This window comes from Aulonocara stuartgranti (assembly GCF_965226115.1).
Source record: "Aulonocara stuartgranti genome assembly, chromosome: 5".
Lineage (NCBI taxonomy): Eukaryota > Metazoa > Chordata > Actinopteri > Cichliformes > Cichlidae > Aulonocara > Aulonocara stuartgranti.
The window spans coordinates 19,554,529-19,577,596 of record NC_138943.1 but is presented as its reverse complement, the minus strand read 5'-3'; the positions used below and the strand labels follow the sequence as shown (position 1 = coordinate 19,577,596).

Sequence of the window (23,068 nt, the reverse complement as noted above, 5' to 3'; positions counted from 1 at the left end):
TACACATATTGACGGGGCCGGGTTATTTATACTTTGGTGGTCATTGGTTCAAAGGTACCCCACACTTCTTTTTTTGTTTGCTTGTTTGTTCTGGTGTATTTTTCATTTGAACTGTTATTCTGCCAGAGTACTCATATTTACAAGATGGCATTGAACGCCCCATTGGTGTGTCAGGAAAACTCTTTTGTACGTATGTTCCTTGAAGGGGATTGGAGTCGTTCTTTTTCCACCGCAGTGAAGGGCTAGGAGTTGGAGAGGAGCTGCTGTATGCTTTTGTTATTGATCTGATTGTGAAATAAAGCATATGCAGTGAGAAAGCAACTCTCGGAGTCATCCCAGCCTTAAAGCTGCAACATATCATGGCGAGCCAGCCAGGAGGAAGGTTTGAAGAACTTCCAGCACGAGAGTGAAGCAGAAGCCTGGTTAGCGCCAGTGGCGTGTCTAGAAAATTTTTGTTGGGGGGGCCAGGTAGGGGCACAGATTTGGAGAAGGGTGGCAGATTTAATTGGCAGATAATGTTTTAAAAAAAAATTCTACCAACCCTTAACCATAATTCAATAATCCTATAAACCTAATAACCAAATGCACTTTTAACTCTTATTAGAATGAGATTTTAACCACTACGGTGCAAAGTTTTTAGATACTGCGTTGATAAAGTACAAGAGATACAATCAGTGCTTTGTCAGTGTTTACTCAGCATTCAAGGACAGCAATATTTGCATAGTATTTTTACTGACATATAGTGCACATATGTTTTGGGCAAAAACATTTTTGAAAATTAAAATACGAACATTTGTAACAAACAATTGACAAATTAGCCAATGCCAATGCAAAACTTTATCTGCCTGTTAAAAAAAGAAGATAATCTTCTCACAAACTGGTGTTTGATTTTGAAACAGGAAAAAAGTGGGGAAACAACTGAAAAGACTAACATTTGAATGAAACCTGAAAGCAAGTAAATACTTTCTATGCTGCCTTATCGTAAACTTTGGTAATATTGATAAAGAACAACACTGGCTGATGATAAAATACAGTCAGCTGGCATGGTGACACTGCCAGTATTAACCTGCAGGGCTGGACTGGGACAAAAAAATTGGGCATTTTTACTACAGACCGACCCACCAGGTAGTAAAGCCATAAAGACTTTGACTGAAAACAAACCCTGTTGTGACAGTGATGTACAGTCTTGTTGGTATATGTATGATTTCTATACATTTTATGTCAGATAAAAACTTTGGTTGTAAGATTTAGATAATTATTTAATAAAAACTAGGTATTTTAAATGAGAATAAGAAAGAAAAGTATTTCTTTGTGCCCCCCTTTCCCTGTTAATGCCCTACCTGGCCCCCTGGCAAAACTTTGCTAGACCCGCCCCTGCACAGTTACCAGCTGTCAGCTGCTTAGAAAAGGATGCTGGTGTTATTTGTCTCTCAGAAACAGTTCATAACTTCCCTTCAACTCATTCATGTCACCTAAAAGGTAAACCTGTTTCTCCATCACCTGTTCAGCTCTGATGGTTCAGTAAGGACATCTCCTGGTTTCATCTTCATGTTTCCCTCTCACCACATATCTAAACAGACATCATGACCAGCAGCTTTACAGCTGTGGCTCTAGCAAACATCAGCTGATACTAGAAATTAATATTAAATACATTCTAACAACAGCTGATCAAGCTTAAACGTGCTGCTGTTGTTTAGCGCAATATCCGCTGGTTTCCTCTTTCTGGCGCAAAGTGGGCGATAAACAAGAGAGAAAAGCCGATCAGCTGATCATTGATCAGTTTCATGATTGAAGTAGCAACAGGAGAGGGAGGGGGAGAGAATGAGAGAAGAAGAGGCAGCTGTGCGGCGTAAACACAGAATAACTCCAGCTTTGTGTCTTTTTTCCATTCTAGCTGAAGTCCGGGACAAACTGCGTCTCTTCTCAGCTCAATACGAAACGTGTAATATTTTCTCTGAATGAGGGACCATTCCATTTTTTTAAGGAGCCGTTGGCAACTCTACTAACCTTATGAATAAAATAAAGTTCACTATCAGTAACATCATAGCACCCACCCAGCTGTATAAAAACTCCGTCAAACTGGCTAGAACGCAGTATGAGTTATTGCAACTGACAGTAAAAAGTCAGCAACATGAAAATAAACTCCACCTAAACTTGGTTTATATCTGACCCAGATAGACTGCAGGTCATAACTTCTTACCTGAAGTTCAGTTCACCTGACACTCGGACTGGTGGCTGCTTCGGGTCTCTCCTCCTGCCTCCCCTTCCCTCATCCACCTGTTGCCTCTGTGGAAGCCCCGTCATAGCCACCACCAAACAACGGAGTTATTTCTACACATCGACCTGCATCTGGCCAATCCACCACCTCTCATTGTTCATGCCGTTACAAAAAAAATAAAAAATAAGTCACTGGGGATATGCCCGGTATGCCCGATGGCCAGTCCAGCTATGTTAACCTGCAACCAAATCTGCAGCTCCATACAGCAATGTTACGACTTAGATTATATCTTATAACGCATAACTCTTATGTTAGCTGCCCTCAGTAGCATACTGTCTGAAATATTCCACAGCTGCAATAATTCTTTAAGTGTTATTTTTTTCCTTGGTATTCTAATTTCACCGAAGTTTACTAAACTCAACAAACTTGATATTACTTACCGGGACATTTATTCTGTCCTCATTTTCTTTCACCGAAAAATTGTTTCCTGCAGTGCCATCTTTCGCGCTTGGCTCTCCTACCTTTGCTAATGTGATGCGCATAGCGCAGAAGCGATGCTGCATTCACTTACACTCGGATATCTGAGCGTCACCGTGAAAACATAATCGGACATTTGATATTTGATTGAATTTTATTGTTTTGCCTTTGGGGTGGCACCTGGGGTGGCCAGTCTGGTTTGGGGGGTGGCCTGTGCCCCCCCAGGCCACCCCGCTGGACACGCCATTGGTTAGCGCCATTAGCGGCTAACGTTAGCTACCGCACCACTGAAGAAAAACCTTTCTCCAAGCACCGGACCTGAAATCTGACGGGCTAAAGACAATCTTGTGAGTACCCACAATGGAGGTAGAAGCCCTACGAGATAAGATCACCGCCACACTCTGCCAGCTAAGTCGTGATCAGCTCATAGAAGTGGGTTATAATGTGAAAGGCTTTGCTACACCGCTAGATGAGCCTACAAAAGACACTTCCAGACGCCACCTGATGAAAGTTATAGAACATAAACTGGACGAGGTGGAAAACAGTTATACACCAGACGATGCTGTACAGTTTGTAAAGGAACTTTTATCATTTTTGGGCGAATATAAAGCTAAAGACAATGCGGCCGAGAGTGATTTTTCCCGCCCTTCAGACGAAAGAGACAAGTATGACGAGCTGCAGGAAGAAATTAGAGCGATAGGGCAGAAACTCAAGATGGCAGACGCTGCCCCGAGCCTCGGCCAGAACCTGCCGTCTTCTCAAGTACCAGAGGTGACAATTCGCAGGGAGTTTCGCATCTGTGGCCAAATAGGTGAGGGAGGGCAGCGCGATCGGCTGTCCTATACCAACCTGCTGCATCAGATGGAAAATGGACTCCGCAAAGGCCACAGTGAGTCAGAAGTTATTGAAGCAGTGATAAGAGCCATCAATCCAGGTCTCAAACTGCGTGATATGCTTGAAATAAAGACTGATTTGACACTCACACAGTTAAAGACAATATTAAAAGGACATAACAGAGAAGATGACACATCTGATTTGTACCAAAAACTGATAAATATTTCCCAAGATCCAAAAGAGTCAGCTCAAGACTTTTTATTCAGAGCCATTGAGCTTAAAGATCGCCTCCTGTACGCATCCAAGGACAAAGAAGCAGAACACTACAGTCGGGACCTGGTAAAAAGGAAGTTTTTGAGATCAGTGGGTACTGGGCTGCAAAATGACAACATAAAGTTCCAGATTAAAGCCCTTCTTGACAACCCAGATGTGACTGATGAAATGCTGATTGAGAAACTAAATGAAGCTGCCAATCTCGAGACAGAAAGACTGAACAAGTTAAAGAGGAACAATACAAAACCACCAAGAATCAATGAGCTACATACTAGGGATGAACCACGCAGCAACTCACAGATCCCCGCCACCAAGGAAGACAAGAAAAATCATCCTCCACCCGAAATGCACGACCTGGTGAAAGAGCTGAGGAACAAGGTTGCAGAGGTGAGGCAGATGGTTCTTGCTTCCCTGAACGCTGGCAAGTCGCAGACTACAAAAAGGACATCAGATGCTGCCGCGGACACCCGGAGGAAGAAAGGCTGCAGGACCTGCCAGAGCAATGGAGAGGGAGACAACTGCACCCACTGCTTTAAGTGTGGCCAGCCCGGCCACATCTCCAGAGGATGCCGAGCTCCACTTCAGCTGCAGGGAAACGCCAGAGGGCCACTGCCACGGGACCAGCAGTGACCCCACCGCCACATCAGGAGTCCCGCCGCTGTGGTTGCTGCCACCAGAGAGAGTCGGTCAGCACCCCACTCCAGAGGTGTGCAGGCTGCTCATCTGTCAGTTACTGTTCTAAAGCCTGTCAGGGACAACACTGGCACCATCACAAACATGTATGTAAAGCGGTGAGACTAGTTGAACAACATTTGAGGGAAAGAGAGAAAAAGGGGTGTTTGTCATACATGGGATATTCTGACCTTCTATCAGATAAGCAAGGACAAAAACTGGTGAAACTGATTGGTAGACGAAAAATGGTGAGATGCACTTTTGACAATGTACCAGTCACCGCATTGTGGGACACGGGTGCACAGGCTACCGTAATAAATGAGAACTGGAGAGTCAAGCACTTACCTCACACCACTATCAGGGGGATAGATGAACTCTTAGGTTCAGAACCATTAAATGGGCTCCCAGCTAATCAGACAGAGATACCATTTATGGGGTGGGCCATTTATGGGGTGGGTCCCTGTAGAGTTTAGACTGACGGGGGTGGAGACGACCAGCTCTAGTCTCCTAGTGCCCGTATTGGTCTCTAGTGACCCAAATGTAGCTCAGGATCCCATTATTGGATACAATGTTATAGAAGAAATCATCAACGAGCAACTTAAACAACAGGGTGTTAAAAACAGTGACTGTGCTGCAAATATTGTGAGTAGTGCTTTTGGTATTGACGTCGGATCTGCTAAGACTTTTATCCAGTTGATAGAGACACATCGAACAGCCGCGGAAGAGATCCAAGTCAAGACAGGGCGGAGTAAAGTTGTTTTAGGCCCTAGTGAAGCTACTACCATTCGCTGTCGCACACGCATACAGGCTGACGAGGACACTGTAATGTTATTTTGTCCTGTTCTGAACCCCAGCCTGCCTGAGGGGCTTCATTTGCAGGAAGTATTGTTTAAAGTAAAAAGGGGCAACTCAGCCATGGTCCCAGTATCTGTCACAAATACCACATGCCATAATATTACTGTAGATCCGCGTGTGGTCCTGGGGCACATTGAGGGCGTAAAAGCAATATACCCAGCTGCCCTAAAACCTGTAGAAACTCCAACAACTAAAACAGCAGACGATGCAGGTGTTGAAGTCCCATTAGCCCCCACAGGTGAGACAAGTGGTGTTTGGGATCCCCCTGTAGTTCTAGACCATCTAACGAGTGGCCAACAGTCGGCGGTGAGGATGATGCTCAGGGAGGAATGCATAGCTTTTGCAAAAGATGAAAATGATGTAGGCTGCATTCCTAGCCTTCGGATGCACATCACTCTCAACGACCAAACACCAGTTCAAAAGACTTACAATAGTGTGCCTAAACCTCTGCATCAGGAAGTAAAAGCTTACCTGCAAGACTTGATCAATAGGGGGTGGGTCACAAAATCCAAGTCGCCTTATTCATCACCGATAGTCTTTACAGTACTAGACCAGGGAAAGGCTTATCATCAAGGATTCCTAGACGAAGACAGTCAGCCACTCACTGCATTCATCACCCCCTGGGGTTTATACCAGTGGGTTAGAATCCCATTTGGACTCAGCTCCGCCCCAGCAGAGTTCCAGAGGAGCATGGAGGAGTGTCTTTGGGGTCTGCGTGATGATATCTGTCTACCGTACCTTGATGACAATTTGGTCCACAGTAAATCTTTTGAGGACCATGTTGAGCATGTAAGAGCCGTGCTACAAAGGTATCAGAGACATGGGGTCAAACTTACTGCTAAGAAATGTGAACTGTTCAAGCCTAAGGTCAGGTTTTTGGGTAGAGTGGTGTCAAAAGATGGCCATAGTATGGATCCAGCAGAGGTCACCTCCGTGATGTCACTTAAAGAGAAACACCCTAGTACAGTGGGGGAAGTGAGACAGATTTTGGGCTTCCTATCTTATTATAGAGCCTATATACAGGACTTTTCACGTATCGCCAAACCTTTGTATGAACTGCTAGCAGCCCAAACAAATGCTAAAAGTAGCCCACAGGACTTAAAAACACAGAACAAGAGAAGGAAGGATGAAAAACAAACAGGCTAAAGGACAGTTGCCTTCATCAGCCCCTGTGAAATGGACAGAGTCACACCATCAGGTTTTGTCTTACTTAGTCAATAAACTGGCCAGTCCTCCGATCCTAGGCTACCCTGATCTAAACCAACCATTTGTGCTTCATACTGATGCTTCTCAAGCAGGGTTAGGAGCAGTGCTCTACCAGCGCAGTAATGGCAAGTTAAGAGTCATAGCTTATGGATCTAGAACGTTAACGCCGCCAGAAAAAAATTACCATATGCATGCTGGCAAACTAGAGTTTTTAGCTCTCAAATGGGCTGTCTGTGAGCGCTTCAGAAATTATTTGCTGCATGCGCCATCTTTTGTGGTTTATACAGATAATAATCCACTCACCTATGTGTTAACGACAGCAAAGTTGAATGCATCAGGTCAGCGTTGGGTGGCTGAGCTCGCAGATTTCAACTTTACGATAAAATAGAGGCCAGGAAAAACAAATGCAGATGCAGATTTTTTATCCAGGATGCCCCTCGATTTTGAGGACTATATGAACTGCTGTATACAGACGGTTAGCCAGGACGTGGTTGCAGCCTCACAGCAGGGCATATTAGTGCAGCAAACAGAAGCTCTAATGTTTAACGCTGTCTCCTTCCACACCCTTCAGCATCAAACACGAGCAGAGGAACTGCTGGACATGATTCAGCCCATACCGAGAGAGGAAATCTGTGCAGCACAGCGGCAAGACCCCGTGATAGGTAAAATGTACGAGTCTGTAGTGCAAAACAAAAGGCCCACCACACAGGAAATTAAAACTGAGAGCACTGAGTTTAAAGCATTGGCTAGAGAGTGGAGCAAACTAAAATTCAGAGAGGATGGAACTATGTTCAGAGAGACTCGACACAAAAAACAACTAGTCCTCCCCTCAGTTTACCACCCACTAGTGCTCAATGAACTACACAAACAGATGGGTCACTTGGGATCAGAAAGGACCCTAAATTTAATTAGGGATCGTTTCTTCTGGCCTAAGATGCAAAGAGACATTGAACACTTTGTCAGTAATGTTTGTGAGTGTCTCAAACAGAGGAAGCCAAACAGACAGGCACGGGCACCTATGTTGAGCATAGAGACCACTCATCCATTTCAGTTGGTTTCAGTTGACTTTTTGCACCTGGAGCAATGCAAGGGGGGGGTGTGAATACATACTTGTAGTTATGGACCACTACACCCGCTTCGCTCAGACAGTTCAGGCTCCTACCAGGACTATGTGGACAGATGGAGAAGGAGAATGGCTGAAGCTTACACTGTCGCCTCCAAAAATGCAGCTAAGTCAGCTGACCGAGGTAAAAGGCAGTACAACAAAAGTGTGCATGGTCCACCACTTCAAAAAGGGAGTCGTGTCCTTGTTAGAAATGTTGTGGAGAGGGGTGGGCCAGGTAAAATCCGCTCCTATTGGGAAGACAACATCTACATTATTAAAAGACAAAAGGGAGAGGACAGTCCTGTGTTTGAGTTAGAGCCAGAGAATGGTAAAGGGGGGACAAGGATTTTGCATAGGAATATGTTGTTGCCTTGCGATTTTCTTCCGCTCCTAGCAGATAAGGAGGCAACTGTAACTAGTACTAAAACAAGGAAAAGACATTATAACAAACGGAAACAAACATGCATGACTCCGACACAAGTGGGGAGTGAGGAGGAGGAGGACACAGATGAGTTTTCTGATGCGGTTTTCACCTGGCCTTATCCTGAGCCTCAGTGTTCACCCACATTGGACCCCACAGCAGCAGACTTTATGCCACTAAGGGACAGGGGTGAGCCAGATGAGTTTCCTCACATGTCAGGAGATGGCCAGGGGGCCCCCAGCCAAACTGATGAGGGGAAGATGGACAATATGGAACCAGAGGATGTGGCTATTGTGGGTGCGGGGGAGGTGGACAGCAGCTCTGATGTCGAAGAGGCTTTGGAAACAGACCAGCCAAGTCCATACCCAAAGAGAGAAAGGAGGAGACCACAGACTTTGTGTGTGACTTCCCTAAACCTGCTGGTCTGGAAGTCCAGCAGTTCATCTAAACAAAAGGCACTTAGACTAAAACTGACATAGATATGTTTATCCTGCCATAAAACAAGAAAACAAGGTACGACCTCTCCCATGCTCCCAGGATGTGGGTGTGAATGCCAGAACACTCTGGGAGGCACAGAGTCTCCACAGACTACTATGGATCAAACCTCTATCAATCTACAACTAATTATAAAACTCTAAGCATATATGAGTAGATATTTCTAAGCATAAATGACAATCAACAATACAAATCTAACACTAGTGAATAAGGGCCTCTAAGAACACAATAGCAAAGCCACACAAATGACCAAAAAACACTTTAACTGTTCTGTACTAATACTGTGGTTAACTAAATATATTCTAGTTATATGTGTGAGGGTTTGAAAAGTGTATCATTGCAGTTTTACAGTATGTGACGTGTGTCTTACTGTGGCCAGTTAGTATGACACTTTGAAAACTGTGGTTTTCCTGAAAACAAGTTCTAAAGTTAACATTTAATGTAGATGAGAGTCAGAGCAGTCAGACAGACTGTTGTAGTCTGTTCTGCACATTCACATCATCTTTTAATCATGGCTGATCTCCTGCTGCTAGTGTACCTGCTTCTCATGTGCAGTAGCGGTTTTTGATACGGGCGACACGGGCGGTTGCCCGGGGCGGCATTGTGGTGGGGGCGCCATCATGGGCATCAGCAAAAAAAAAAAAAATTTGCTCGTACTCATGCTGCCCCAACATCATGCCAGCGCATAGTGGGAATGGCACAGGCACCGATTGGTTTTCTATCGCCCATTTGCTGGGAGTAAGGGGCGGGGTGGCGGGGGATTATCTGGCTGGCTGGAGCAGCATCTAATAACCAACTCTCAAAATAAAACAAAATAAAAACAAAACAAAAAACACGAAAACACCAGACATCATGATACAGACAGGAGTAAAGGGATCAATAACAATTTAAAATTTACAGTTTGATGATTTAAAGTCTCACACACAACCCGTCGAAAGGGGAGGGGGGCGGCTGCTTCCAAATAGAGCACATTTCATTCATAATGTTGTAAATCCAAGCCCATTATGTATTCATGATTTGAATCCTGGGTTGTGTGAAATCCCAGAAACAAACGCCAGAGGGAGTGCTCGCCCAGGGCGCCAAACGGGCTAGGACCGACACTGCTCATGTGTAAGTTAAACTTCTTATCAGGTTCATTCGATGTTCACGTCAGCTATTACTTAACATAGCCTCACTTATAATGACTGTTAGCATGTTTCTCTTGTTTACATCAGAATTTTAATAGTTTATATTTTTTTTGTTGAATTTATTTTGTTTTTTCTCCTTTTCTTCTTCAGATTCTTTTCATGAAATCAAAGCACAAGGTCAGTCTTATTTTTCATGTTTTAATCAATGTGTGGTATGTTTTTATTTTTATTTTTTGTAGCTTCTCTACAGTAACTCAGCTTTGCTCATCATGAATACTTTTTGTGCAACTATTAACTATTTAAAACCACAACTGTATGAAATTTCAGCCAGTGTTCCACCTGTACTGAGTGTGAATCCACCTCTGATCACAGAGACAGACTCAGTCACACTGAGCTGTCAGACTCCATCATCTGTTTCTGTGTCTCAGTGTGATTTCTACATTGCAAGCCAAAAACTGCTGACGATTGCACAGAAAAGTTTACCTGCTGAAGTTGAAGTGAGATGTTCTTACACTTTACAGGTTTATACTTTTAAACATGCATCTCCTGACAGCAAGTCATCCACCGTCACCATAAAGAGTGAGTGACGAAAGTACCATGAACAGTTTATAATATGTTTCACTAATGCTTATGAGGTTCATTTCACAGCTTATGCTTCCATTATAAAAATAAATTTAAAATTAATAATATAGATATAAATCTATTTAAATAATATAACATATACTCTATTTTTTCAGATCTTCATCCACCTAAACCGACAGTGAGCCTGCTGATGATCACAGACACAGACTCAGTCACAGTGAACTGTCAGACTCCATCATCTGTTCCTGTGTCTCAGTGTTATTTCATCATTTCAGGAGATAAAACTGTCAAATCAGCTCCTTGTCTGCAGACTCTGACAGGGTCTGAATTTCTGTCATGGACACGTCAAAGTTTACCTGCTACAGTTGAGATGACCTGTTATTACATTTTTAAACATAAATCTCCAGTGAGCAACATGTCAGGTTTCACCATACAAAGTGAGTAAATACTGCTGAAGTGCACTAATACAAGGATGTTTAGCTATGGTATCAATACAAAAAAAAACAGGTTTCTATCAATTTGGGTTTTGAGGGAGGTATAAGAAAAAAATATTTGATCATTTAAAAACTAAAACTCTGAGAGAGGTTTCTATTATTAGATTGAAAGAAAGAAATTAAACATTTGTTCATTTAACTTGAGAAATGTTTACATTTTTAGCTCCTCGGCCTGAACTGACAGTGAATCCACAGATGATCACAGTGAACTGTCAGACACCTCACAGTAACATATCCTTCATCAGTATACAAACTAAGTGATCATTCTGCTTTTCTTGTTGTTTATTCTTTCAGGATCATATATTATGTTCCAAGTTCTGCCATTTTAGTGAATAAGAGCCTCTTACACACACAAAAAATCAAAGGGATTATGGGATTATGAAGGAACATGTGTGTGTCAGAGTTTATTTAAATGCATTATATTTTAATATTTTTGTGTTTTCAAAGGTGTGTCATGGCACATCCCTATGAATTGTGTTACTGCAGCTAGTTTGTTTGATTCACACAAAATTAATGTGACATTCACTTATTTAGTTAAACAAATGTTTTACCTTTTTGCTGTGAACTGGCAGTGAATCTATGGGTGATCACCAAAAAGACTCAGTCACAGTCAACTGTCACACTCCTTCATTTGTTTCTGTGTCTGAATGCTTTTTGTTTTCTATCATCAGCTCTTTCATCCAGGTTGTTTGAAGTTTTTATTTATTTTTTAGATCCATCAAGTCTGACTATCTGTACATCGATTCTGAAAGGATCTGAAAGTACTTTGACCTCTGTTGCTTGTATCCTGATGAATTTAAGCAGAGATGCTACTACAGATGAGAGTTTTGCAAGTGAATAAAAGGGTCAATTGTTAATTGAAACAAGCATTTACCTGAATACACTTATCTTACCACTCATGTAGTTGCTTTTACATTATCAGCTTACACAATAAGCAAGGTAAGCTGATACTACAAAAAAAAAAGAGTGGAACAAATAATTCTCTTGTTATACTATTGTGTATTTAGGTGTTATAAACAAACTGATTTAACTAATTTAACACAATCTCAAAAATATACCTTATTGGGAGCTGATACGAAACTAATTTAGAAAATACTTAATGTGCTTATTTTAAGTGACAGTTAAAAGCCAAATGTAAAAAAGGATGATTTTGTAGTCACAGCTTTGTGAATTTCAGAGATTCTGGTGAGTAAATGCAGATCTGTGTTTATGACCCAGCATTTTGTGTCACAACATCCTCACAATTTTCATTTGCCTTGTTGATAATTTGAACCTGTGACATGACCTCTCTTGAAGCAGAAAAAAGGATGTGGATGATCGGCGCAGTGCTGATAGTGGATGCCTTTCTGCTTGTGTTGCCTTTTCTGCTTAATCAGTGCTGGACTGGTAAGCATTTAAAAAGTCCAGTTAATACATTTTCACCTTTCATTTCAATTTGATTTCATATTTAGGTTTTATTATTTTATGGTAGTAAAACATGAACAAATGACTGCCTATCCAGCTTCCCTCATTTGTCTTGGACTTCTGAGGCTTCATGAATAATTACTTGTTATTGTTTTTTTAACATTCTGCAGAGAAATGCAGTTTTGGGAGGTAAGAAATGTTATTCTCACATATTAGCATATGTCTTGTGTATCAGTCTACACCTTAACATTGAAGTTCATTCTGTTTTTCTTGTTTTCCATTCAGACAAAAAAGCAAAGTCAATGGTAAATCAAAATGTATGTTACTAATTTTATTTTACTGCAATAATAATTCAGATGCTAACTCAGTAGTTTATATTTAGTCATTAAACACATTTTGTTGCGGTTTCAGTTTTAGATGATTGGAAATCTTTGGTGAGTCTCAACAATTGAAGACTTTTATTTTCAAAACTTCATCTACTCTAGAGATATTCCTTCCTGCAGTGATTATTCTGTGTTGAATAAAGCTGCCGTAATACCTGAAGTAAATTCTTATTAAATGATTTTACAGGGTGGTAATAGTGACACGTACAGTACTGTCACCTATGACTGCAACACTGGTGAGTTTCATTTTCCTTTATTCCTGTTGTTAAATACTCTGATTTTCAAATTTCACTGAAATTGCCACTGCCTTTATCTGATGTCAGTTTGTCTGTTTCCACTCTTTCTCTAGTTTGAAAAAGAAAACAGATCTCCTGTATTTGGGTCGTGTTTCCAGCTGTCCTATAAGAAACATAGAAAAAAAAAACACAAATAGAATAAAGAATACATGAGAATGTGTCAGCTTTGACTTAATAACGTTTAATTTAAAGATGATATTTTTACCTCTCTTTAATCTCCATCTTTTCATTGTTGGAAGTTATTTAAAACAGGCCTTGGTTAAACTCCTCAGTTCAGCCACAGCCTATTTTAGCACATTTAAGACAAACTTTCTTCTGAACATCACAATAACACGGTTTGAACAGCAGTTAGGAGGAGCTACTGTGCACATAGTCAAAGCTTTTTGAGTTTCACAGGTGATCTCTCTTTAGCTTTGCTACCTGTCAGTCTGTTTGTATACTTATACTAATAATATACTTGACAAAAGCACAAATAAAAGTTGGAACTTTTAACATGGAGGTAAGTGTATTAAATCATTATATAATATCCACAAAAAGATTACCAATCATGCAAAAGTAGGGTCCATTCCATACTAAGATCTGTGGGTACAAAATGTATGAAGGAACTTAAACCGAGCTTTGACAAATGTCATATGAGATCACATCTCAGACTGATCAGCATGAAATGCTTACTTGTCACTTTAGTAAAAATGCTTAGTTACACTCCTGATAAGTGGTTTGAACAATTCTGTGTGGTGACATCCAGGGGCGGAGCATGGGGGTGGCTTACTGGGCTTAAGCCCGGGTCTTTTTGTCAGAAGCCCGGGGTCTTTTGGAGTGTAATTTTTTCATAGTTAGATGCCTGGCTGACAACTGTATAAAACAAAAAGTGCAAGCAATATTCGAAGCACATAGTGCACACTGTGGGAATTTACGACTGTGCGTGAATCCCCCCTGATATTGGTATGATCCGAGCTCAGGCACTAAGCGACTGAGCGAGAGGGCGGGGCAGCTGCTGCCTGTGAGTGCGTTGTTGGAGAAACGGAGCCAGCCATACTAAGGAGAGCTTAAGTTTGACCAGGTACCAAAGCAAATCATTCGTACCATACAAATAATGTAAATATGACGGTGTATCATGAAAGATTGATATCAAACTGATCACTTGACCAATATTACGTTACTTGCTCTTCAAGTGAATCAACAAATGGCGAAATAAAAAGCCGAACAAATGCTATTTTTTTTAGAGAGTCTTAGCTTACGTGTGTTTATTTCATATTTTCAGTTCTTACCCTCCCCGACTAAATCGGTTTCAGTCATGTACTGAAATATAAGAATGGACATTAGAGGCTTCTTTCAAAGAAAAAACTCAGGTAAATGTTATTTTATATATTATGCTTTGTATGTTGTTCAGTATATTTCTATGCAAAACAAGAGGGATTTCAGTACACAGCAGGATATTCACATTTGTAACCAGATATTTACATACACTTTAGGGAGAAAACATTTTTACTGTACAACATCAATTTAGAGTAAACTTTTGTTTTAGATAAATATTGAAACATCTTTTGAATTAGTTAAATGTCAGAATAAAGAGTGATACTGTTTACCAAAAGTATCACCGTATCATAGGTACTCATGTATCTCGTACCTAGTGTTTCTTTTTAGGTTTGCTATTTTTCAAATTCTACATTTAAGTTATGCAGGCTTTTTTGCACAACAAGGCTAAATAATTATATAAACTTTTCTCAATCTAAATAGTGTACTTTGCTTAGAATTAAAAAAACAAAACAAGTGTAGTGCAGGTATATGATGATTTTTAGTGCTACTATCATCTAGTTCTGATTCTGGTTCTGTCTTGGTTAAGTCCTCAGTAGTCCTGATTTTGAACTGTTGTAGTCCTGTTTTAATTCAGGATCAGTTCTGGGTCTGGTTGAATTGGGGTTTAGTCCTCGTGTCTTGATACAGCCCCGACTTTGTTCTGCCTTGCTGCTTAATTAAAAAACTAGTTTAAGGTGTCCTGCACATGTGATATATATTTTTCCCTATATGAAGTCATTCTTTTTTGAACAAAACTCAAAACAGAGCCAATTAATCTTTCAGTCATTTCTAACTCCCCCCCCCCCAAAAAAAAAAAAAGAATCCCACATGCATGCATACTACCCTTTAGGGCTAAGCCCCGGGTGTTTCAAATGTCTGGCTCCGCCTCTGGTGGCATCTACAGAAAGACAAGCAGACCCCTAAAAATAAAATAAGATAAAATAAAATAAAGCTTTAACAAAACAAACAGGACAGATTAAAGCATACTCAGCTCAGAAACACATGGCTACATCCTGATTTCAAAAAGTTAAAAGCATTTCTTTTAAAAAAATCTGAGCTGATTTAAAAGCCTTGAGCACTGTGGAATTTGGTTAAATGCCAACATATACAGCAGGATGAAAAATGAAAGTGAATCAGCTGGTTAAAATTTGTCAATTAAGTGATTTCTCAGACATTAATCTGAATGTGTTGTAAGGACTGCATCTGGTCCACTTACCTGTAATCTACCTATAGCACTCTACCCAAATCCCAACCCAGAGGCTTAGCTACAGTGTGCATGCACAATGAATCTGCTAACACCTGCATCCATCTCACATGACAAACTCCAGCCCATGAGGTTCTCAGAGGTTTTTTCTCTTCAGCACCCTCTGCAGCACAGTTCTACCGATGTCCCCAAAGGACTGAGTATCATATATTTGGTGATGGTGAACATTGTGTTCAGATATAATCTGTAAAATCTTGTAGTCCATGATGTTTCAGTTGATTTATAGTGGTATTTTCCAATACCACACATGGAGTGTTATGACATGCATAGGTTCTTTCTCTTCAGCACCCTCTGCTGGTCATAGTGGGATTACTCAAAAGCATATATTTTAGTGGAGTTTTTTTATGTTCCTGTTGGTGGACGAAACAGGAAGCTGGCTGCTTGTTAGCCTGCAGATATGTTGTGCGTTGGCTTAGATGCCTTTTAAAACCTTTAAGCCTTGGAAAGTTATTGCTTGTGAGTATTAGTGAGACAACATGTTTACAAGTTTAGTTAGTGCATTTCTATCACAGATTTGTTTAGAAACAAGTTATTTCATCTGTTATGTTCATTCTTGGGAAGCTAAACTTGCTAAGTTGTATTGTCATCACTACTGAGTCGCTGTTGTTATGCATACTATATAACAGTATAGTTTGAAGTGTAAGTTAAGGGGAAGACATCTGGTAAGTGATGAGCCAGTGGGTACCAGTCTGCTTTCAATACTCTATTTTATAATACATATTGCATAATACATACAGTAGATCCCCAAATTATGTGAATCATTTGGGATGTTACAAACCAAAACAGTGAGCTAATTTTTAAAATAATCAACTTCTAGGTTTTTGTTTTAGTTAAATTTAAATGTAACTTGAATGTGTTTCACACTTTAAAAAATGCTGAACTGATTAAAGGCCAAAATTGTTTAGTCCTTCTACTCATGGTGTTTGCAGTGCGTTAAATGTCACACACTGACATTGAGAGTTTCAAAAAGTGTGTCACAGCAGGTCTATCATTTGACATGTGTCTTACTGTGGCCACTTAATGTTTACTTCTGTCTTTCTGAGAATAAAGTTCTGAAAATGACATTTTGGCTACATTCCACACATACTCAGGTGTTTTTGAAAACTGAGATTTTCCGTTTTCGTTTTTTAAAAAACTCCCGTCCACACATAAAAGCCAAAAATGAAGGGAAAAGGAACATGCCAAAGCAACAGGTGGCAATATATTCCTAACCGTGTAGAAATGTTGGCCAATCAGAAGTCTAGAAGCCTGAGTGGGAAAGCGTGAACAAAGATGGCGCATAGAAACAGAACTGAGTCCTATGTTTGGAGGGACAATAACTGTGTGTGTATATGTAAGCATTTAAACACTGCAGAGAGTAAAATTAACAGCAACGGTATTTGGTCTAACGGTGTGTTCACACCGAACGCGACCAGAGCGTCAGGTTTACATGTAAAGTCAAATCGGAAGCAGATTTGCAGCAGTTTTTGTGTTGCATTTTGTGCAACTCCAGCGTCAATTCGCGCCGCGACAACCAATCACGGTGTGTTCACACCGAACGCGATAGATGTGAACAAAGCGTCAGGTTTACATGTAAAGTCAATGGTAAAGCACGATGACACGCGATTGCATTCCCGTGAAAATTCGGAAGCAGATTTGCGTCGCAAAAACGCGAGAAACGCGCGTCAGTGTACCGCGTCTGGCGCGTTTGACTCGCGAATAAAACCACGCACGTCAGTTTTTGTATCGCGTCAACCGCTCGAGTTGGAAAAATCTGAACTCCAGCGTCAAATCGCACCGTGACAACCAATCAGGAGCCTGGTGACGTGGCTCTCAAAGGGGCAGATCCAGCCAAAGCCCTTCATACTTCATTCAATATGGAGGAAAGGCTAATCAACGCCGTAGCAGCTGTATGACACCAGCTGCTTTCTGTACCGAGACAGGAATATAAAGGACCGAGCTTGGAGGAAGATATGTGAAGAGATCGGGCAACCTGGTAAGTTCATTCATTTCTCTTGTGAAATTTGTCACTGACCTGGGGAAGTCGCACAAAAGCTAGCAAGCCATCGCTATTTTCCCACTGATGTACAAATACCGTTCTACTTTTATGCTTGTTGTCATATAGGAATATATTTTATTGTTTATTAATAAACAGCACACAGTGGTCCCGTTGTTCATCCGTCACTGCCTCGCTTTTTCGCAGATTTTTTATTGCAGTACAGCATTGCATTCTGCAGCCTGATTGACAAATCTCCTCCATGTCGTGTCTCCTGCACAAATTTATCATTTTTTATAATATGGTTTTTTATAACCATCACGTCCAATAGAAAAACAGCACAAAAACACCCATAACTATGACCTTCATTCAGAAATAGACACCTGCACCGCGAGGGAAAAAGGCACACGAAAGTGGCAGGCAGATGAAGACAAAACGCTGCATAATAATACTTTTACGTTTTGCAATCTACAAAGGTTTGTACTTTCAGAATCAACTTGTGAGAACTGTGAGTAATGTTCATGTGTGTGGGGAAAAAAAGTGTATGAAGTGTGTGGCGAGGGGCTAGTTATTCTGAGAACCCCTGCTGCAATAAATGAGGGACCACTGTATATAATTTCACTATGATTATTGTATTCAACCTGTTAACATTTAATATCATCTCGATAGAACCAACTGATTCTGCAGCCGAGCATCCCCTGTTGCTTCTCCTGGCTCCCCAGTCCCTGAGCTCCTGCTGCTGCACCCACAGGTGTGCAATTGTAGCATCAGATGTACAGCAAGCACTGATAGCTTTGTACTCGGTGGGATTCCCTTGTGATCACCTTTACTAAATATCTACAACCAATCTGATTATATCCTGTTTTGTTTTTTTCAATGTTGAAAATCAAAATCTAGTAGCAGCCTTCTCATGTCTTTGTGTTTTGTGCTGTGTTTTACAGGCCCACAGAGGAGGACAGCTCCGAGGCAGATGAGGGACGGGTCCCAGGACGGTCCATCGGTGGTGGAGCTGGCCATCCTTTTTTTTTTTTTTAATGGTCCATTTGATTCATCTTTTATTGTTTATTTTATTTTCACTTGCTGAATACAGGACAGACTTGACTGGAGGAAAGAAGGGGAGAAAGAAAGAGGGAAAGAGAAACAGCTGAGAAGAGGGACGGGGGAGAAGGGCAAAAAACAAAAACCAACAGAATGGGCAGGAAAAAAAATGCATCTATCGATCAGCTGGATCACCTGCTGAGAAAGAAAAAAGAAAACAAGCAGAAGAGAACAAGAGTAATAGAATAAACAACATCACAATGATATATGGGAATATGACAGTAAATACTAAATATTAAACATTATTGTGCAGCACATAAGATCAACAGAACACAGTGTGCTTTGAGGTAGGAGCCAAAAAGGGTGTAGGGTGAAAAAGGGTGAACGGATAATTGGAGGTGAGCTTCCCTCCCTCCAAGACATCTACAGGAAGCGGTGCCTGAGGAAAGCGGGGAGGATCATCAAGGACTCTAGTCACCCCAGCCATAAACTGTTCAGACTACTTCCATCAGGAAGGAGGTTCTGCAGCATCCGGTCCCGTACCAGCAGACTGAGAGACAGCTTCTTCCACCAGGCCATCAGACTGCTGAACACTTCATAGACACCTCAGGTTCACTACTGGAACTTTAACATTATGCACTCCATACTGTACAGTAATGCCACTGTTTTGCACATGTCTCACTCTGTATATTTTATTTTATTTATTTTAAATATTCTACTTATTGTTTACTCTATTTAATTTGTAAAATATGTGTACACACACACACACGTAGAAAAATATTTAGTATACACATCCAGAAATGCATATACTATTATATATTGTACATATATTTATTAGTTTCAGATGTAGCCATTCTTGTATTTTGCTTGTTTACATTATTGTATTTTGCACAACTCTGTTGCTTGTGAAGCTCGCACACAAGAATTTCACTCACATGTGCTGTACCAATGTACCTACACATGTGATGTGACAATAAAAGTGATTTGATTTGATTTGATCTGTGGGTGTGATCACCCGTGTGTACACCTGTGAGCATGGACGCGCTTGTTTTTTTAAAAGGTTCCTTCATGTAATGACCTGCTAGAGGGTGTGGGGGGGCCACAGCCCCGTCCTCCAGGGCATGAAGCAGGTATGGAGGAGATCAAAACTCCAGACATCCAGAGGCCCCCAGAACACAAGAGACCAAGGAAGACCAACAGAGGGGCAGCCGCGCCACTGTCCCAGAAAGAGCTGAGGAGAATCCCAGATGAGGGTTCACTCAGCAGCCGCGTAGCAGAAGCCAGGGGGAGTTGCAGTGGCGCGCCCGTGAGCTCCACCGGCAGTCAGCTGTGCCTGAGTGACCAAGCCCCAGGCCGAGCTGGCCATCCTGGTGTCCCTGAAGAGGCCACACCAGTCTCCAATGGAGCATTTCCTCCTCAGCCTTGTTCCTGCTCTGGAGAGCAGCTGGGTCCTTTTTATTCCTGTCTCTCTGTAAATACTTATATTTTATATATTTATGTTTAATGTTTTTGTGTGTGAGAATTTTAATATTATTTCAAATAAATGTTTATAATGACTAATGTCTCAGTTCTACTGCACAGCAAATGTTGGCACACGAATTTATTTCATATTATACTAATGACAAAATATACTAATACAGTGGGATGCAAAAGTTTGGGCAACCTAATTAATAGCCATTATTTTCCTGTATAAATCGTTGGTTGTTACAATAAAAAATGTCAGTTAAATATATCATATAGGAGACACACACAATGATATTTGAGAAGTGAAAAGAAGTTTACTGGATTTACAAAAAGTGTGCAATAATTGTTTAAACAAAATGAAGCAGGTGCATAAATTTGGGCACCACAAAAAAGAAATGGAATAAATATTTAGTGTATATCAATGTGTGTGTCTCCTATATGATATATGGGTGCCTTTGTCTGGACGTGCTTCCCATCCAGAGCTCCACAGCAGAGAGGGAAGTTCCAGCGCTCCTGGAATCCCTCTGTGATGGACCGCCAGTCTCCAGGTGAAGGCACAGCCATGAAGTCGTCCACTAGACAGTCCCAGATGGCCGTCGCTACCTGGGGGTGATCTGGCACACCGTGGACACACCGACTCTGAAACTGTACGCGATGGTCCTGAAGGAGTCCCCGGTGACAAGGAACCTGGACAAAATTGTTCAAAATTAGTATTATGTGTGCTGCAGTTACAAAATACATTATTCAAAATCCAAAATTTTGTGATGTCAGATTTAAATTACAAAACATAAATCTTACCTAAAACATTTTGTAATTATAGGGATAATTACATAATATATATTAGATATAATATAAAACAGTCTGAGGGGATATATTCAACTATACCAGAAGTAAACCAGGTCTAAATAAAAAAGGAGTGAGTATCACTACAAAGATTAACCCACAGTGGTCCTCATACCACAGTTTGATATCAGCAAACACCGAGAGCATACACTGATATGACAACACAGCCATGCTATCATTGCAAACACTGATAACAGCATAAATCAAATTAAATCGGGACTTGATGAGACCTTTTGAGTATCATTAGAAATATTATACACAGTCGTCTCCATACCACAGTTTGCTATCAGTAAACACCGACGGCATTCACTGTTAGCATACCACATCCATGTTAGCAGTCTATAAATGATAGTTTATCATATATTAGCACAGGTATCAATAAAGGACTACCGTATTAAACACTTTTACTAACCTCAGCCAGATGGACTGGCGCTCTGCAGGTGGGCTTGAGCGCCTGTTGTTGGTTATGGGCTCAAAATGTGGTCATAAATATTTTGTACTTGTAAAAAAGATTTGTATGTGTAAAAAAGATTTGTGTGTGCGTAAAAAAGATTTGTATGTGTAAAAAAGATTTGTGTATGTGTAAAAAAGATTTGTGTGTGCGTAAAAAAGATTTGTATGTGTAAAAAAGATTTGTGTGTGGACTTAGAAAAAAAAACCCTGCAAGTTACAAGTACGGATTTTTGACCCTATTTTTCTTCCCTTCATCTGATTGGTCAATGTCATGTCAATCACAAATGTAACAATCCAATCAGAGAGCAGATGGGTTTGGCTGTCGGAGGGGCGCTTTTTTGAACTGAAGGGTGATACCGTTTGAAGCTGGAGGATCGCTATATAAATATCCGATAGCAGCTAGGTCCCCTAACTTTCAGTAGCTGTTGAAAGGAAAAAGTTGTGGTATATCAGTGGTTAGAAATAACATTATTACTTTAGGATTAGTTTAACACAAAGTCAGGGCTGACCCAGGACCATTGCTGTGAGTCACAGTGCGCAGCATAAAAGTCCTTTCACATCAGATGCAGGATACGCTGCTAATGCTAACTGCTAACTAAAAGCAAAGGATCCAGAATTTGTTATGCTGGCTGCTGGGCTCTGTGGGTTTTTGCAGCAGCTCTACCTGTACTAGATGCACCTGCTCCTTGTCTTTTCTATCTCTGACTTTATGTCCTCTACAAGAGTTTGTTTTTTTTGCTAGTTCTTCAAATGTTCAATAAAAACATGTATGCTAATTCATAACGAAGAAAGCTTTGTAATGAAGACTGTCATTTCCAAAACACTGCCCGCCCCCACCCCGCGGTCCGCAGCGCTGTTGAAAAGGCTGTGGAAGTCCCTGTATTAAACACGTAGACCTGTGACATAAAAATCACCAAACTCGGACGACCACAGACTGCTTTCCTTCGTGGTGATGAAGGAAAACGCTGGGTTGGCATGTAAAAGGGCATTTATTCCCTTCAAAGACCTGCAGTTCAAAAAAGCGCCCCTCCGACAGCCAAACCCATCTGCTCTCTGATTGGATTGTTACATTTGTGATTGACATGACATTGACCAATCAGATGAAGGGAAGAAAAATAGGGTCAAAAATCCGTACTTGTAACTTGCAGGGGTTTTTTTTCTAAGTCCACACACAAATCTTTTTTACGCACACACAAATCTTTTTTACGCACACACAAATCTTTTTTACACATACAAATCTTTTTTACACATACAAATCTTTTTTACGCACACACAAATTCTTTTTACACATACAAATCTTTTTTACACATACAAATCTTTTTTACGCACACACAAATTCTTTTTACACATGCAAATCTTTTTTACACATACAAATCTTTTTTACGCACACACAAATCTTTTTTACACATACAAATCTTTTTTACAAGTACAAAGTATTTATGACCACATTTTGAGCCCATAGTTGGTGACTAAGCGGGCGATTCTGGGACCGACGCGGGACAGCAGGTCCTCAAACTGGGTGAGTGAAAGACGGTGGTACCGCTGAAATCATCCATGCGCAACTCCTGGAGCAAGTGGTGAAACTCACCAAACTGCTGATGAACCTAGGTACGGCAAGGACGTCCTTAACGCCGCTGCTCTGCTCTCCACAGTAAATATAGAACGGAGACTCTCTCTTCAAGTGCTAGCTCGACAGCTGCCATCTTGCAAAGATACCATCTGGCACAACTTCCTCCCACATTTCCAGTTCACGTGCGTCAAAATTGCATATTTTGATGCGCGATTGATTTGTGTTGGACACGCGTCGAGGTGCGAATGTGCACGCGTCAAATTAGGGGCGTCTGGTGCGTTTTTGTTCGCGTCTATGTGAACACACCGTAAGAGTTTAGGAAA

General features: G+C 41.0%; 1 protein-coding gene across 2 annotated transcripts; it reads left to right on the top strand.

Annotated features, from left to right (window-relative positions):
- The first annotated feature begins 6,923 nt into the window (after positions 1 to 6,923).
- Positions 6,924 to 19,039, top strand: LOC309707571 (uncharacterized protein). 2 transcript variants are annotated; one of them, XM_082534979.1, is made up of 11 exons: positions 6,924 to 7,204; positions 9,602 to 9,666; positions 9,834 to 9,860; positions 10,237 to 10,262; positions 10,421 to 11,944; positions 12,056 to 12,480; positions 12,575 to 12,597; positions 12,734 to 12,782; positions 12,896 to 14,191; positions 17,325 to 18,128; positions 18,319 to 19,039. In XM_082534979.1, the coding sequence occupies exons 1-4, from the start codon at positions 6,966 to 6,968 to the stop codon at positions 10,257 to 10,259; spliced, it is 354 nt and encodes a 117-aa protein (XP_082391105.1). In that variant the 5' UTR covers positions 6,924 to 6,965; the 3' UTR covers positions 10,260 to 10,262; positions 10,421 to 11,944; positions 12,056 to 12,480; positions 12,575 to 12,597; positions 12,734 to 12,782; positions 12,896 to 14,191; positions 17,325 to 18,128; positions 18,319 to 19,039. The 2 variants fall into 2 exon arrangements, with proteins under 2 accessions (XP_082391105.1, XP_082391106.1); XM_082534980.1 differs by having other exon boundaries at positions 10,205 to 10,262.
- The last annotated feature ends 4,029 nt before the right edge of the window (positions 19,040 to 23,068 follow it).